Here is an 18796-nt window from a genome sequence, read left to right on the forward strand (position 1 = left end):
CTCCTTGCAGTCCAAGGAACTCTCAAGAGTCTTCTCCAGCACCACAGTTTAAAAGCATCAGTTTGTCAGCACTCAATCTTCTTTATGGTCCAACTATCACATCCATACATGACTACTGGAAAATCCACAGCTTTGACTAGACGGACCTTTGTTGGCAAAGTAATGTCCCTGCTTTTTAATATGCTGTCTAGATTGGTCATAGCTTTTCTTCCAAAGAGCAAGCGTCTTTTAATTTCATGGCTGCTATGCTATCTCCTTTTGTGTAAATATTCCAAAATAAAAACAGCTCCAAAGAAAAAGATACCTTAAGGGGATAGATACGACAGAAATTTCTGTCACAGTAAGAATTAAGTATGTAGTAAGCAAATTCTTTTGTGTATAGGTATCTTTAAAACAGTTTTTGGTTCAAAAATCTGAACTTTTAAATCTCCAAGACAATTTTCAGTTTTCTTTGAATAAATCTTTAGCAGAAAAATACTGAGGAATAGGTCTAAATTACTGAGAGAAAAAAAAGGCCAAAAAAATTTTCAAAACTGCCCAATGCTTTGGCTTTTTTCTATACAATGAAAATCACCAAATTTCTTTTCTGCTCTAAAAATATTATTGAAAATAAGAATATCAGTGTTGTTCCTCATTATACCCACTTCTAAAAAGCTTGTAACTTCACAGGATAGAAACCAAAAAAAGGGGATGGAGAACTATAAATTTCATAGAAGCATGAGTGTTTGTTAGATAAACAGTAAACTGTTATTAGAGAATATGGCAAATCCATCAAAAGTGCCAAAGAGTCTCTTTTCATTTGTAACAAATTCGACTAATGCATTTAGGGATAACTAAAAGGAATAATAACACAGAAGAAGAAAAACCCTTGATATGCCCAGTCCAAAATAAAGGAAAGAAAGGTAAACTCTTCTCAAAAGATTCCCTAGAGGTCACAATTTCATTCTGAGAAAAACATTAAGTTTTCTATTCTTGGCTTCAAATTGTTAAGTAACTACAACTTGAAAATATGACAGAATATACTGGAGATAAACCCTGTTATCTTCCTTCCCAGCTACATCTCCAAAATTAAGAAAGAAAGCAAACAAGTAAATGCAATTAACTAATTACTCATTTGTAACTCACCTGCAGGAAACATGAATCGAATTTCTCTTTCTGCTGCAGCAAAATCATTACTTCCATGAAGTGCATTTCTTAGCTCATCTGTGCCATAAATCGCCCTCAGACTGAAAGCAAGTTAGAAATGATGACCACCCAATCTGACATTCTTTCCTTACTTTTTACTTGTGTACTCTAATTAGAAATTTTACAGAAGCATCTCCATTTCTCACACATGGAGGTTTTAATCTATTTTGATTTTAAGCATAAATCTATCTACATGAGGGTCAAATATATTTAAATATGCAGGAGAGATATACTGAAAAAATAGTTATCTGGGTGAAAGAGAGGTGTTATCTTGTGACAAGTGAAAAAACGATGGTATTTTCAAAAGTGTCAAGAACTCAATGTCCTCTGGTTTCTAAACATTAAAGATAATGCTGAAAATCTGAGTTTCTAATCTCTATTACCAACATTCTACGAAATACCATCCCAATTATCCCATGAAAATTCCTATACCAGTGGCAGTTTAATTCAAGAATGAGAGGAAAATAAGGCTAGTCAACCATAAATCAAACATTCTCTGAGACCTGTTGTGGTATTTGATATTAAAGTACACATTTAAGTAGTTAAAACACAGAATGAACCTTCCCCACCCAACCCTGCATCACCACCAAAAAAAAAAAAAAAAAAAATCAGGTTATTCAGGAAAACTTTCAAATTAAAGGAAATTCTTATTACAATGAAATCAGATTTTTTCATTTTCATAGTTGGATTCCATTTCTCCTCTAGGAAAGTTACCTGTCTGGGTGTGTCTCCTTAGCTACTAAGCTATTACTTGGTCCCAAGAGTTCTTTCCAGTAAGAGATGGCGTTATATCTAGCTAATATCATGGCAACAAGTGGTCCAGAACTCATGTAAGCTGTTAAATTGGGGAAAAACATTTTCCCATATTGTTCCACATAAAAGTTACTACAGTGCTCAGGGCTGAGATGTAGTTTTCTTCTCTAAAAGAGAAACAAAGTCAACAAAAGCATTATTGACAGTTCAGTAATACCTCATTAAGTCACTAATGGGCTTCCCTTGTAGCTCAGCTGGTAAAGAATCCGTCTGCAATGCAGGAGACCTGGGTTCAATCCCTGGGTTGGGAAGATCCCCTGGAGAAGGGAAAAGCTACCCACTCCAGTATTCTGGCCTGGAGAATTCCATGAGCTGTATGTATAGTCCATGTGATCACAAAGAGTTGGACACGACTGAGCGACTTTCCCAAGTCACTGATAACTTGAAATAGTACCAATCTGACCACAAAAGACACACGTGTACCCCAATGTTCATTGCAGCACGTTTACAATAGCCAGGACATGCAAGCAACCTAGCTGTCCATCAGCAGACAAATGGATAAGAAAGCTGTGGTACATATATACAATGGAATATTATTCAGCTATTTAAAAGAATGCATTTGAATCAGTTCTAATGAGGTGGATGGAGCTTATCATACAGAGTGAAGTCAGAAAGAAAAACACCAATACAGTATATTAACACATATATATGGAATTTAGAAAGATGGTAACAATGTCCCTATATGTGAGACAGCAAAAGAGACACAGATGTAAAGAACAGACTGTTCTGTTCTGGACTATGTGGGAGAAGGCAAGGGTGGGATGATTTGAGAGAATAGCATTGAAACATGTATATTACCATATGTGAAACAGATTGCCAGTCCAGGTTCGATGCATGAGACACGGAACTCAGGGCCAGAACAGGGATGACCCTGAGGGATGGGACGGGGAGGGAGGTAGGAGGGGGGTTCAGGATGGGGAACACATTTACACCCATGGCTGATTCGTGTCAATGTATGGCAAAAACCACTACAATATTGTAAAGTAATTAGCCTCCAATTAAATAATTTTTTTTTAAATGTAGGCTGTAAATAAGAATTATTACTTAAGAAAAACTACTCTTGTTTGGCAGCCTTCTTCAACCTATGGTATGTTAATGGTGGCTCAGCAATAAAGAATCCACTTGCCAACGCAGAAGAAACAGGTTCAACCCCTGGGTCAGGAAGATCTCCTGGAGAAGGAAATGGCAACCCACTCCTGTATTATTGTATGGGAAATCCCATGGACAGAGGAGCCTGGCAGACTACAGGCCTTGGGGTCACAAAAAAGTCAGACATGACTCAGTGACTAAAAAACAACAACATTAATAACAAAATAATCTTACCTCCTTAAAGTAAAAACATGCCAATCTTCAATACCTTGTTAATACATACTTCGTATAAAGTAAAAAATACTTTAGAATATTCCAAATTCATCTTTCCCTACCTACTTGTGAAATTTTCCTACATTATTTTAGAGAACTGGTCTCATTATGGTACTTTGAAGTAGTATGCAACATGACGCAGTAAACAAGTTTTTCACCTGTTTACTTATTCCGGTTCTGCCATAAATATGTTGATTCAGAAAGAGCTTAAGTAGTTAGCATTAAGCTTGTTAATTTGAAAGAAAATGAAATGTTTGAGACAAAGAAACATTAATTTCTTTCACAAATGAGAAGCTATATGAATTATTAAATTTAAAAAAATCATAGAAGCCAAGTCAGTCATTCTTCCAATTTTTCTATTTTAACTCCATTCACAAGTCACTTCCTGCTTACTCAACTGCTGTTCAAAATTGCTGTTTAGAGAAACCAAATCTAATCACAGGCAGAAATGACAAATCTACCATCATTCAGCTATCTAAGATTCACATTTATTGCTCATTAAACACCTGGAATAAAAGAATTTGTATTTCCAAAAAAAAAAAAAAAAAAACCCACAAAACTATCCTATGTCTTCAGGTTCAGAAACTTGATAAAATTGCTTGGTTTGTAGAGAGGGATCTAAACTGCCGCAGTTCAAGAAGCCTAGAAAGATGCTTACTAGGTAGTTCAACACTGCTATGAACAGTCTCTACTGGACAAAAGCTAACATTCTCACAGTCAAGGATCAGTTATGGAAGCCTGCTAAGTCACTTTAGTCATGTCAACTCCTTGCAACCCCATGGGCTGTAGTCCTCCAGGCTCCTCTGTCCACGGGATTCTCCAGGCAAGAATACTAGAGTGGGCTGCCATTTCCTTCTCCAGGGATCATCCTGACCCAGGGATCGAACCCGAGTCTCTTACGTATCCTGCAGGCAGGTTCTTTACCACTAGCTCCACCTGGGAAGATCTAGTACTATTAAAAAAAAAAAAAAGGTGCTGACATCTGTTTTCATATTAAAATTCATATAGTCAAGAAACAGAAGAAATCTGAGAAGTGATAACAGCACTTATTTAGTATAATCGTTGATTCTATTATTTTAAAATTAAGACATGCCTGTATTTGTGATTCTCATGCCTATTGGTTTGAGTAATTTTGTTGTTGCTGGGTTAAAAATCTGTTGCACTGTAAGCACTTAACTGCCACATATCCCTTAACAAGCAAGGGAAGCTATCTTTTGCAGGTATGCCAGCTAATGTAGCATTATTTTAAAAACTGAGACCTCATTTTAAAGTAAAGTTGAAAAAAAATAAAGTTGATACTGAATCAATGATTCCATCAATTGCTTCCAAATTAGATCAGATAAACTTTTTTGTAATTTATGTTAGTATTTTCATGAGATAATTCTCTGGCAGTCCAGTGGTTAGGATGCTGTGCTTTCACTGTAGAGGACATGAATTCAATCCCTGGTCAGGGAACTAAGATCCTGCAAGCCATGGCCAAAAGATAAGTAAATAAAAAACAAAACAAAGCATTTTCACAAAGAGAAGTGAACTTAATATCAGAAAAGGAGGTTGGTCCAGTGGGTAAGACTCTGCACTCCCAATTCAGGGGGCCTTGGTTCAATCCCTGGTCAAGGAACTAGGTCCCACATGCCACAAGAGTTTGCTGTGGCCCCCACCAAAAAAAAAAAAAAGGTCCTGCATGCAGCAACTAAAGATCCTGAGTGCTACAACTAAGACCCAGCATAGCCAAATAAATAAATTAAATATTAAAAAAAAAAAAAAGGAACCAACAGTTTGTTGTAACACAGGAAAGACTGCCACCTACTAAATGAACACATCATTTTTTAGAAGGTTTTTTCCTAGACGGGAAAAGAAAGCCTCAAGTTCAATGAACTCTCAACTACAATAAAGCCTATTTTAAAGCGTATAATACATAGGACAAAAATGATTCCACTGACAAGAGACACCTGGAACAGCAAAGTCATAGAGACAGAAAGTAGAATAGTGTTACCAGGGACTGGGGAGAGGGCTAAGCACAAAGCTAGTGTTTAAAGGGTACAGAGTGTCAGTTTGAGATGATGAAAAAGTTCTAGAGATGGTCAGTGGTGACAGTTGCACAACAATGTGAAGGTACTCTAATGCCTTTGAACTGAAAGTTAAAAAAGTAAATTTTATGTTGTATATATTTTATCACAATTAAACCAAAAAGAAGCATACTACATACCAAGATGTTCTTTGGTTTAAAATTTATTGCTGACTAGAGAAAGTGCAATGGCACCCCACTCCAGTACTCTAGCCTGGAAAATCCCATGGGTGGTAGGATTTTCATGGACTGCATGGTAGGCTGCAGTCCATGGGGTCACGAAGAGTCAGATACGACTGAGCGACTTCACTTTCACCTTTCACTTTCATACATTGGAGAAGGAAATGGCAACCCACTCCAGTGTTCTTGCCTGGAGAATCCCAGGGACAGGGAAGCCTGGTGGGCTGCCATCTCTGGGGTCGCACGGAGTCAGACACGATTGAAGTGACTTAGCAGCAGCAGCAGAGAAAGTGTTAAATATTAACATTTACACGGTTTTTTTCTTTTATAAGAAGGTTTAATTTCTATCACTTGCTGCTTAATTACTTTTTCACTAATTCTTTTCAAACTTTTAAGAATCAAATTGGAAACTTTGTTTTATTTGTATGTTTTGTCTTTCTTCTAAAATTAATGAGTAACATACTTTGGGGGTTAAAAAACTCAAAATAATATAAAAAGGTTCATACTGAGAAAGTTGATTCCCATTCCTGTCCTAATTCAGCCTGTTCTTCCTTACCTTCTATATGCAACCATTTTTTAATGTTTATTTAAAATTCACTTTGTAAATTCTTCTAAATTCATTTTGTAAATACTGGCAAACATGAATATATATTACTTTTTCTCTTTCTATCATAGAAAAAAGCTACATATTGTTCTGCATCTTGGTTTTTTCCCTAGCAGGACACAGAGAGGTTCTTCATTGCTCTTTTTACAATTAGTTGCATAGTATTCAATTTGGCAGATTCATCAGGGTGAATTTAACCAATTTCCTAATGCGGGGTTGTTTTCAATTTTTTGCTTGTAAATAAACAATGCTACAAAAAATTACCTAGATACATGTCACTGAATATTAATACACAAGTTGTAGGCGAGATTCCCAGAAGTAGTACTGCTGGGTCAAACGGAAGATGCATCTGTAAATACTGATAGAAAATTGCCAGATTCCCTTCCATAGGGGTTATGTCATTTACTTTTGTATTCTTGCCAGATGGTAGTTCAGTGTCATTTTAATTTGCTTTTTTCCTGCTTAAAGATTGAGCATCTTTTACCATGTTTTAGAAGCATTTTTATTTCTTTTTCCATGACCATCCACATGTACTGCCCATTTTCAACTGAATTTTTATCCTGTTTGAGGAGCTTTGTATACATTTGGGAGATAGTCTTTATGAGCTACAAATATTTTTTCCAAGTTTGTCACCTGTGTTTTGACTTTGCTTATTATGCTTATTTGGCCATGCTCAAGTTTTTTATGTTTATATTTTTATCAATCTTTTATTTTACAGTACCCAGTAAAAAGGCTGTCCCCTTCCAAGAATAAAAAGAAACTTAGCCATTCTTCTTCTAGAGTTTATATGGTTTAATTTTTTAATATTTAAATGTCAAATCCATTTGGAATTTATCCTGGTATATATAGTATAATATTTGAGTCCAAATTTTTTTTTAAGTGGCTACCCAGTTTTCTAACAACATTTATTTAAAAGCTCATCTTTACCTGAATCTTTTAATTATATTATTTCTTTATACATTCTTGCATTACTACTCCCTTAAACTTTCTTGTAGCATCTCACCCTCAGCCTCCAGGTATCCTTCTAAGTACATTCAAAAACCCATCTTTCTGAAGACTGAAGTTATCTTTTTTATTTTTTAAAAGATTCAACAAGCAATATGACACTGAGTAAATGTAATAAAAAGTGAAATTTCAAATAAGAATGGTACAAAAAAGGAAAATTTTAAATATTCCATTCTATTTGATAGTCTTTATATATTCATTTTCAAACTACTAACTGTAGAACAAGGAAAAGGCTTAAAACATTAAATTAAAAAAATACAACAGTCTAAAAATTCATCAAGAGAAGATCAATAGACTGTGGTTTATTAGGACAGAGGAGTATTTACACAGAAGTTAGATTCAGATGTAATGATCTGGCATGCTATCTGAGGGAGGGTAAAGAGGGTCCAGGGAGGGCGACTGTCCTACTTTATGGGGGAAACATATTTGTAAATGCATACAAAAATTCCGGAAGAAAAGAAAGTGTTAAGTGATTGTCTCTGCAGGTTGAGACTTGAGTTGGGAGAGGAGAGATGGGAAAAAGTTGTTTTACTTCTCATTTTATATATTTTTGGAAAATTATCACATATAACTTTTATATTCAGAAGAGAAAACCTAAATTTCATGCTAAATACTAAGGACTGAACTGGGCTAACAGATATACATAAGCATTTTTAAAAGGTAAAATCAAAGGTATTCTAAAACAAGTTTAGGGATATAACTCTATGAGTAAGAAGAGTTTTCAAACATATCTTTTACTTAAGATAAAGTGAATTTTTAATTCTATTTTAGCTAAAAGCTAAGGCAGAAAAGTCTAATTCAGTAGACAGGAAAAAAACATGATCATACTGCCCGGAAGTTACCTGAACAATGGTGAATCCAGATCTGAGAATAATATCTTGTATCTCCTCCTCTTTGTCAACAATATCTGGTTTGATAACAGCCAGAGTCTTTTCTACGTAGATCTGAGGTGGGGGCATTGATAGCTCCATTCTGGCTTTTCAGCTACAATTTAAGATTCTTCATGCGTATCAACTGCAATGACATGCACCCGCACCCCCAACTTAATGTAATTGTGACTAAACAGCATTACCAGGTGCTTGATTTTTATTAATTTATAAAGCTGGAAACTGTAATAGTTTTTTCCACATGCAGTGTCTCAGTAAAAAGATTTTTACTCTGTCTCCTGCCACGGGTTTTCCTAGGTGCTTTCATTAAATTAGGAGAGCCCAAGGAGCAAGGCAAAGCCGAGGACCCCAGGGGCCCAGGAGGAGACTAGGTCTGCAACTCTCCACACCACTTAGCACCACCCTCCACAGTGCACACACACACACCCTCTCTCCACCCTCTCCTGCCACCAGGACGCTTAGGGTAAGGCCCGGCTGGAAAGCAGAATTCCTGGGTCCCCTGAATCTCTGTGGGCTGCACCCCAGATTCCTTCAGAGTCCGGCCCTCATCTAGGCACTCACCTTAGCCTGGGCTCCTTTAGTGTCACAGACTGTTGCTAGGAGACCAGAAACCCAGCTTAGAGACGGTGGCTGCAGAGGGCCAATTCCAGTAGAGCACTTCACAGTCTTTGGCTAGCTCCTTTTAGCCAAGAAAGGGAACCCGCCACAGGGATTTTTATCCCCTTGCAAATCTTAAAACCAATAGATGTTTTCTAACATTTTCCTCATAATTTATTTTATTTCATCCTCCTAGTCATTCGAAGGACACTTGTATTAATCTCCACTTTACAAATGATGAGATAAATCATTGGTGCTCTCCCTCATCCTACCCCCAAAACTTTCCATTGTATGTAAGAAAATCCATGTCAGATACCTTCCATATTTCACCAGACAATGTTATCCCCTCTACTCCCAGCTTCTATAATCATTAAAAGGTAATTTTTGACTTGTGAAATAACATTTATTTAAAGAGCAGTAAAAGAGGTTTAATCTATTTATCTCTAAATTAACCTTACGGAACAAAGATGTGGGCAACATATTATGGCATAACCCCAAATCTCAGTTTTCTGTGTTTTCTTTATATCATGTCCACAAGCACCTTTAACTCTTTGGTTGTAAGTTAAGGTATAATTCTTATTAGAAAAGACAACAGAAAAATGGTAAACAAGTATTGGGATCTTCAATAAGTCAGAGTCTCAATGAAAGGTCCAAAATCCAGAAAAGTTCAGGAAAGCAGCTCCAAGTTAGCAAAGCAGGTTTTCCATCATCCATAGGGTTGGTTAGTTTTCATTCCAGACTATTTAAGTCTCTTCTTTTGTCTAACCAAATACTCAGCACCTACAGGGTCAAGGCAGATAGCAGCTATGAATCTTTATGGAGGTTTGAATGCAATTTTATTTATTTCTTTGCAGAGATTCAACCATGTTTTTTTCTTCAAAGTATCAATAAGATGCTGCCCAAAAAAGAAACCCTCAAATGTCTTCTGGCTACCATATCTTATCTCCTAAAGATGGGACACTGTGGACATAAAATTAATACCAATATAGCATCAAAAAATGGACAGTGACTCCAGCCTCAGGTATTCATGTTTAGCCCTCTGACTTGAGACTCTGGAAGTAGATGCACCCATTACTTATCTATCCCCAAGTCTCTAAGAGCTCTTTACTGCTGCCTGCCTTCCTAGAGTATTTTACTTCACCATCTATTAAAGCTGGTTCCACAGAGGAGCAGTTACAATGTCAACCCTTTGATGCACCCATTACTTATCTATCCCCAAGTCTCTAAGAGCTCTTTACTGCTGCCTGCCTTCCTAGAGTATTTTACTTCACCATCTATTAAAGCTGGTTCCACAGAGGAGCAGTTACAATGTCAACCCTTCAGGGCCTTGAATTACCTCTAAACATAAACTCTGGGAGTACAAGGTCACTTCAACATCACCCTTATTCTCACAAGACTTTCTAAAATCAGATTCTAGAAACTACACTCCTTTTTCTTGCAGCTCTCTACCTACAGTACCTGAATCTGCTCCAAGACTTCTCGCTGCATCTCCACAGCCATATGGTATACATGATGATCAGAGTCATTGTACATCACAGCATTTTGGAACATCAGCATCAGGTCCCGCTGGAACTGAGCCATGGTGCGAATCCGTCCCTTGGACAGATTCCTTTTCAGGCTAGTTAAGTCCATGGGTCTACAGGTGGCCAAGAGAAACCAGAGGAAATCAAACCTTCATGTGGAACATGTGGTGACCTAACATGCTTTCTTGAAAAACTAACCAGCTCTTAATGAAAACAGTAGTAAAGATAACAATCCCCATTAGATATAAAATAGCAATATCAGCTAACATAACGACTGCTTACAATAAGTCAAGTGCTATGCTAGGTATTTTCTGTGTTAACTCACTTGATCCTCTCAATAAACCTTTATATGGTAAGTACCATGATCACAACTGGCAATGAGAAAATTGAGATCTAAAGACGTTAGGTACTGCCCAAAGTCACACAGCTTAGATTCTAATTCAGAAGTAGCCTGACTCCAGAGCACATAGGACCAGCCATTATATTTTACAGTTGGTGGTATCAAAGTTGTAAAAAGCTACAATTTGTCACATGGGAGTTACTGACGGTTTTAGTCATACACTAGGTATTTATTCAACAGTTTTTACTATATAATCAAAATCTCAGAGTTTTTCTTCTTTCATGAAGACAAAATGAATATTAAGATAAGTATTATATAACGGGACATAATGGAGAGTGGATGTATAAGAGAAGACACAGCAGAGTAGAAAGAGGACTGAACTGGGAGGTAGGTAAGACTCCAGTTTAGTTTTAGCTCTGCTATTCACTTTTGATCACAGACAAGTTATGATCACCTCTGAGTCTTAGTTTTCCCATCTACAGAATTAAGGAGTCTGTCTCCAAAGGTTCTTTTATGATCTTTTATACATTGACACACCAGTTTATGATAGCACTTTAGATGAACTATGATATAAAACTCCAAAATACTGGAATCAACCAGTGTTTGTAAAATCCATTTGGATTACCATCTTTGCCTTGCAAACTTATAACTGCTGAAGGAATACAGTTTTCCTTTCAAAGTTTTCCTCCAAAATAAGTGTCAAAAACTACCAAAGGCTAATGTAAGATTATAACAAATGGATCATATTACTGAAAAGTCAATAATGAAAAAAAGCCTCTTTATCCTGTTGTTCCTTACATTCTCAAATAAGGACTGAGCTTATCATAACTTTATGAACTTATTCAGCTATAAAATATATCTCGAGCTTAAGTAATGTAAATGAAATAAGGAAATAATCTAACAGATGCAAAATAAAGTATGAAAAGACAGATATAAAAGCAACCAACCTTTCTTGACCCCTTTTCCACTGACCTTTTCACCACATCCTTGTATCCTGGGGCCTGCCTTTCTGACACAGGCTTCAGAAACGGACTGCTGAACCTGATAAAGGACAAATCCAGAGAGAATGAAGAAACTCTAGAAAGTCACCCTAAATAAGAGTAGCTGTGAATTTCCAGAGGGGCTTGGAGTCCTACCTGTGACTGGCTATCATCTTCCAGACTGGCAGGAGAGTCTTCTTAAATAGCAATTGATCCTGAATAGGATCACCATGGCATAGATCAGACCTACCGGATAAAACAGGACAGAAAAGAAACAGTAATTTCACATATGGTATTCTGTTCCCCTAGATGAGCAGTGAGTTTTCCCCAACACACAGTGCCCCTAGCTAACATCTGAAGGAAATAACATCACAGGAATGAAAACATATTTAAGGCTTCCATAAAGGACCCTAGACTGTAAGTATTCTCTACTGATCACTATTATCAAATGAAGTTGTAACATTCTTACAAGCAACTGCCTGTGCCTTTTGCAATCTTGCACTTCAGCACCTATGACTCTAAACAACTCGTCTATTAGAGTAGTCTTTGTTTACTGATGTCTCCCAAGTTCCTGCCACATACTAAGTGCTCAAATGAATATCTGATAAATGAATCTGGTCCTCTTTTTATACAGAAATATGCCACATTAATAAGTATTTCTCCCATGTTTCCAGAGGGGGCAGGGGGAAACTTGGTTTCATATCCCAAGGAATTCTCTCAAACTTCACCTGAATGCTATACAATTTAAATATTTTTCTTTTTCATTCTCTTCCGTATAGTAACCTTTAAAATACCAAGACAAATTCATTTCTCCTCATGGTCCTTCCTTCTCTGGGATAAACTGCCTAATTTATTTACTTTTTCTTTAGAAGTACAACTGCTCAACGTTTTATTTCATTTTATAGTTTTCCCAGTTTGCAAGTTTTCTATTTACTCCAAAGTTAAATATTACGTTACACTTCATACTTAATACACTGCCTTATTCTCTCTAAACGGACCCTCTTCACACTAAGGTTTTACACCCTCGTTTTGCTTTATGTACCATATTGTGTGAATCCATTTGAACACAACTCATATTTCATCTTTCTCCAGTTTGAACAACTCCATATAACAACTCATTTTCATGATGCAATATCTCACTTGCATCTAAATTACATACCACAAAAATCAATTTATTCTTAAGTCCAGAACCCTACAAGAACAAGACATTTAAAGCCCAAAGCAAACCTCTTCCTTTGTTTCTGGTCAGTCAGCGAGAATAAACAATAGGTCTCTAGTTCTGATACAATTTTGTTCATATATCCACAAAAGAGATATTAAGTTTCCATTATGTAAAATGTACTGCGATAAGTTTGATAACTTCATAATCAATCACCTTTGCAATACTTTAAGAAACAACCCCTTGCTTACCTTTATTTCCATCTATTTGGGAATGCACGCCAAGCAACTACAAGTAAAATTGAGGGAGTAAAAAGGACCTGCAGACTTAACAGCGGTACTCCAAAAGTTCTACTTTACCCCGAGAGTCAGTACAGACTAAGGAAGAAGCCAGAAGAGAGGGACCAAGGGAATGTCTATCTTCCAAAGTAGTTTTAAGCTTCCATAATGATAACACCGAACTCAAATACCTGTTTTCCCTTAAGCTATCTGGTCAAGCAGACTCAATTACTAATATCTACTGCTTTCCAATAAAGATTTCATGTTTAACCTAAATTCTAAGATATGAGTGTGGAGTCTGCATTTCAAGAGGCTGACATGTCATGAGAAAAAATGTCCCAGATTAAGCCATTTCCTATTTGGGGGATAGTCATCATATGCCATCTGGTCATACTTAAAAAGGCAATTATAGAAAAGCAAAGGAAGTAATTCTTCAACAAGCTAGGTTTTTAGCTGTATTCTATTTGTGTAACACGGAGAAGGCAATAAATTTGAAATCTACTATTTACAAAAATATATATGCATGGTTCAGTGGTAGACCTTAGGCTAAAATAATTATTGGTTTGCCTTACCACAGATAATGTGGATGGATCTAGGATGTAGTGAAGAAAAAAAAACAGTTCGTGCTGTCTTCTCTCAATACATAGACACCAGACTAGGCCCAGAAGAGGAACTATTTGTTATCAAAACTAGAAATACCTTGTTTTTCTGATTTAAAAAGAAATTCACTTTACTGAAAAAAAATTAACATTCTAAAACGTGCTCTGTGGCCTTAGAGTTATTTATGCTAAAAAAAATTATAAACAATTTCCCAAGACCTGTGAAAAAAGTAACAAGGGACATAATATCTTAGAAATAATTTTTAACTTCAAGTTAATAGGAGATGTTTTAGTATTTTTAAAAGTACAGTTTATATATTAGACTTGAGTGACAAACTGACTCATCAATATTTCCTGAATAAACGGAGACAAGCGTTACTTATGAAAGAGATCCTTAATGTTGATGAAAAAGTCCTGTTTTATAAGGTTAAAGCATAGAGGCTACTACTTATATAGTAGAATTGTATCTAATTCTATTTCTAGTGTTTTCCAACTCTATTTTTCAAATTACAAAAGTAATCAAGCTCATGGCAACAAATTCAAATAGGCATAAACACAAGTAAAAGTATGAATCCTAACAATCTTGGATAAAAATCTATACTTACAGCTTTGAGGAGGTAGCACGACTGACAAGGATATCCACCAGAGGAGTCTCCTGGGTGCTGCAGCCATTATCACAGTCGCCTGAAGAACGCTGGTCCTCCATTTCTGACACATACCCTTCACCCTGGTCCTCCTCTTTGGATTCTTGCTGAACTCCCCCCTGGGAATGCCAAGAAATAAAGCAAAGTTTAGAAAGGTGTTTACTATCTTCTAGGTAATTTTTCTTACATGGGGTAAAAGAAGGCTCATCTTAAGGTAAGAAGAGGTCAGTTAAATAAAGTTATAGAATCAGTTAGAAAAAGGTGGTTTAGCTAGACCTAATGCAATGGAGAACTCTTGGAGAACTCTGACTCTATAGCCCCCCAAGAAATGAAAAGGCAATATACTCATCTAGATAGATGCTGTTTTCTTTTAAAACCATCATTACTTGTTGCCCTGGAGCTAACCACTCTAGCTGGTCAGATTATATTAATGATAATGGCATTCTAAATTTTACTGACAGCTTACTACGAGCCAGGTACTGTGCTAAGTACTGCACATGAATTATTCATCGAATTCTCACAGCACACCTGAGACAGAACACTATTACTTCATTTCAGCAGAGAAAACTGAGGTTCTAAAATATTCACTAACATGCCTAAGCCTACACAGCTGATGCTAAAACCACGATTTAATTCTCAAGTAATTGAACTCTGGAGTCAGCCTATGTGCTCTAACCATTCTGCTCTGCCTGTCTGTGCACAGGACCCATCAGACAGCTGGTTTAAGCTATTCACTTATACCTCTTTGCTCTCTATGGATTGTTCCTGAAGTGCCAAAATATCTGAGGGAGGTGGAGTCACCTCTGGCCTTCCATTTTCTCCCAGTGATGACTTCTCAGTGACTGAGGGGTCTTCCTTGGCTGATAGTTCTTCAGGTTCTCTGTAGGGCTCCCCCTCTCCTTCAGTAGCTTCAATTTCCCTTGCCTCTTGTTTGGTACCAGATGAAGGGCAGCAGCCTTCACTTGATTCTTTGCTGCTAATGCACAATGGCTCCATTAAATAAGCTACCTGCAACCATAGTTTACTGTTAGATGTATAAGAACATCAGTGGAAATGCTCATCTACATATTAATAATGCCACATCATTACACTGCCACTGTGACTAAGTCTGAAATGGTAGGGTTAATTGATTCATTCAGTCTTTTTAAATTTATCAAATATCTTATATACATAGGCACTGGGCTAGTTGGTAGGGACTTAACAGTAAACAAGATAGACATGATTCTTGCCTCAAGAAGCTTAAGTTCTAATTTTCCATCTCAAGTGTCAACTCTAATCAACTGGTAATGACTATCTAAAAAACTGCTGAAAACTCTGCCACAAACTGGATTTTTACTGATTTTGACCTAGGTTCTCCTGAATGTGTATAGTTGCCACATAAACTCTCTGTCCAGTTCTGTTTATTTCTGGTCCTCAGCCCTTAACCAGAGAAATAAAAACACTGCAAAATACTGCCCAGAAGTCTTAACATTATAAACTTACAGGGCAGTCTGGGCAAGTGTCACCTCACATAAGTATGAAAGAATGAATTGCAAGGATCCTCCTAAGACAGTCCTACATACAGAAATTCCTATGATTCACTCGTAATGAATGGGCTCTTAAAACATTCAGTCAAAAAGTACGTATCTGGGACATGTTTTGTATCAGCACCAAGTGCAGGAGACACAGCAATCAACTCAATTCCTGCCAACGTAGACCTTATATTTTAGTAAACAATATACAGAGTGGTAGAAATATGTATAGGTAAGCATTCTCTTAGGAAGTTGAGCTTCCTAATGGTAATGAGCTCCCCATTACCTCAGAGAGAAAGAGGAGGTTCTGGCGGCTGACTTGCTCTGCCTCTTCCTGAGATTCCTCACTGCCTCCGTCCCTCACAAGCAGCTCACTAGCTTCTCTCCCTGGGCTGCTTTCCTCTAGTTCCTCAGCCCCTGGCTCCTCAGTTTCCCTCCAGCTGCCCACATCAAGATCAAAACTGGAGTCCCATGAGCTGAAGAGGGACCTGCAGTCATTGCTCAACTCAGAGTCATTGGGATAGTCTTGTTCAGAATCCAACCAACCCCAGTCATGCCCCATCTGTAAATAAATACACAGAAAAAAAAATGCATTACATACACTCAAATCAATACTTCTATGGCATTTCCATCTCCCAACTTTGGTAGAAAGGTAATGGGTCAGAAATTTTTTTCTACTCATCATTAGGAAGAGTAATATCTAACTGAAGGGAGACATCAGGAGAAAAAGTGATCTGTTATTGGGAATAAAGAAAAAGCCCTATGTCAAACAGTACAATAGAAATATTACCCAATAAGTATTTGTTCTTAAGACTTCCTCATACTCTGAAAGAAGAGAAAAAACTGGAGCATAGCTAGCTGAACTCCTCTATCCCAAATCACCCTTAAACTCAATTGCAAGGGAACAAATTAGATGCACATGGATTATTTTCCCCAGCATACAGACATTTTTAACCTATCAAACATTAAATCCTCAAAGCATGTTTTACAATTACCTGCAGCATCCTTCTAGTGATAGTCAGCTTTCACTTCTCAGAAAGAGAACTGCAACATCAAGTTTTTAAAATATCTTTCCTTGCTTTCATTACACTGCACTCCTGGTTTTCTTACCACTTTGTCCTCTCACTTTACAACTTTCTATGTTCTTGTTTGGGCCTCTGCTTCCTTACTGTGTCTTTAAAAAAAAAAAGAAAAAATGTAGCTATTTTGAGGTTTCAACTTTCATCTTTATTAAGATGGCTTCCAAATCTCTCCACTTTTACTTTTTATATGCATTCTTGCCTCATTTCTCCATGTACCCAAAGGCCGATTCCCTTCAGGTGCCCTACCATCTCCTTCAACTCTTCTAAAACACTAAAATCACTTTTATGAACATCTCACAAACCATTTGAAAGTGAGTCATTCAATCGTGTCTGACTCTTTGTGAGCCCATGGACTATACAGTCCATGAATTCTCTGGGCCAGTATACTGGAGTGGGTAGCCTATCTCTTTCTCCAGGGGATCTTCCAGACCCAGGAATCGAACCGGGGTCTCCTATATTGCAGGCAGATTCTCTACCAACTGAGCTATCAAGGAAGCCCCCCCCGCCCAAACCATTTGCTGTCCCTAAATTCCTTATGCCTACTATCACTATTTTCTTAGTCCTGTTTTGAGTCTTTCTTCTCTCACATTCATTAAACAAGTCCACTTCCCAATTTTCTTCCACAGTAATTTTTCTCACTGCCCATCCTTTATTCCTGAATAAATGTAATAGCCTCCTGGTCAGTTTCTCTATTTTTAATCCAACCTGCTCTGGACAAATACAGTCTCCCTATTAATGCTTTACAATAGATACCTCAAATATAAATTTCTCAGTCTGTCAAAGTCCTCTATAAATAAAGCCCAATTTTGTCCCTTTATCCTAGTTCCTGTAATTCACTATTCCTTAATACAATCCTTAATTAGTCTTATTGTTCCCACCGCAGATGCCTCTACCTTAGCTTGCTTAAGCTTATGAATCACATTCTCTACCAACCCAAAATCTGTGTCCTTTAATGGACCCCCTCCTCCACAAACTTCTCCAACTTTTAGGACTCCATTGCTTAGATCACATACACGTTTGTATATCGCTTTGGGAATATACTGTAATTAAAGTTTCCTAACTCCTGGATTAACTGAACTTTCTATCACTCACAAAGATGTATATCTTCTATGTCCTTAGCATTCTAACCAGCTTTATATTTTTATTTAAGCCAAAAAAAGATCTGATTTCCAATCATAAAGTTCCGTATCTTTCTCAATAATGCTCAAAATACTAGATATACCCTATGAATCTCCAACTGTTTTTAATAAAAAGCTCACAAATATTTCATTTCACTGATCTAATTTTTATTTAGCAACAAAAGTTGGAATAAACTCAGGTGATAAATTTGATTACTGAGTTAAATCTTCAAATAGTGTTATGAATTCTATACAAGAACCCTACACATAGAAATATATAGAAAGGAAATAACAATATACTATTCAAGAAATACCACCTACAGGACTTCCCTGGAGGCACAGTGGATAAAAATCCACCTGCCAGTGCAGGGGACACAGATTTGACCCCTGGTCCAGGAAGATCCCACATGCCAAGAAGCAATTGAGCTTGTGCGCCACAACTACTGAACCTGTGCTCTGGAACCCTCAAGCCACAACTACTGAAGCCCACACACCTAGAACAAGGTGAAGCCACCAAAATGAGAAGCCCCCACTCTCTGCAACTAGAGAAAACCCACACAAAGCAACAATGACCCAGTGCAGCTGAAACTAAATAAAAGAAATACCACCTGCAAAGACAGTAATAAATAGAATAAATGCTGAGGATAAAAATGATATCTGTATTCATGCTTTAATCTTCTTTAAACAATGCCATGAACAGAATACTGAAAACCTTAAGTTTTCCCATTCAAGAAAAGCTGAGTAAGACAGTCCTGACTGCATAATGCAATACTTTTAAATATTATAAACTCTGACCTGTAGTAAAACAGTTCATATAAGACTACTTTCCCCCTCTAACAATCTCATTCTATAAATGAGATGCAG

The 18796-nt window shown here is 37.0% G+C and overlaps 2 protein-coding genes across 4 annotated transcripts in view; both read right to left on the reverse strand.

The window, feature by feature from the left end:
- Window positions 1–8751, reverse strand: part of NME5 (NME/NM23 family member 5) — a 29175-nt gene extending 20424 nt beyond the window's left edge. For 2 of the 3 annotated variants that reach the window (XM_061423623.1, XM_061423621.1), the window contains exons 1-4: window positions 8663–8751; window positions 8057–8228; window positions 1900–2105; window positions 1126–1226 (exon numbers count right to left, since the gene is read on the reverse strand). In XM_061423623.1, the coding sequence (XP_061279607.1) occupies window positions 1126–1226; window positions 1900–2105; window positions 8057–8185 (436 nt within the window). In that variant the 5' untranslated portion in view covers window positions 8186–8228; window positions 8663–8751. The other variant, XM_061423622.1, reaches the window with a different exon arrangement.
- A 178-nt stretch (window positions 8752–8929) lies between these two features.
- On the reverse strand, window positions 8930–18772 carry LOC133251319 (bromodomain-containing protein 8-like). The gene is made up of 8 exons (XM_061423620.1): window positions 16728–18772; window positions 16019–16294; window positions 14963–15229; window positions 14183–14340; window positions 11698–11787; window positions 11534–11602; window positions 10157–10334; window positions 8930–9478 (listed from the first exon to the last, which is right to left on the reverse strand). The coding sequence occupies exons 1-8, from the start codon at window positions 16734–16736 to the stop codon at window positions 9428–9430; spliced, it is 1098 nt and encodes a 365-aa protein (XP_061279604.1). The 5' UTR covers window positions 16737–18772; the 3' UTR covers window positions 8930–9427.
- Window positions 18773–18796: the final 24 nt, after the last annotated feature.

Source organism: Bos javanicus, chromosome 7 (genome assembly GCF_032452875.1).
Source record: "Bos javanicus breed banteng chromosome 7, ARS-OSU_banteng_1.0, whole genome shotgun sequence".
NCBI classification, from domain to species: domain Eukaryota; kingdom Metazoa; phylum Chordata; class Mammalia; order Artiodactyla; family Bovidae; genus Bos; species Bos javanicus.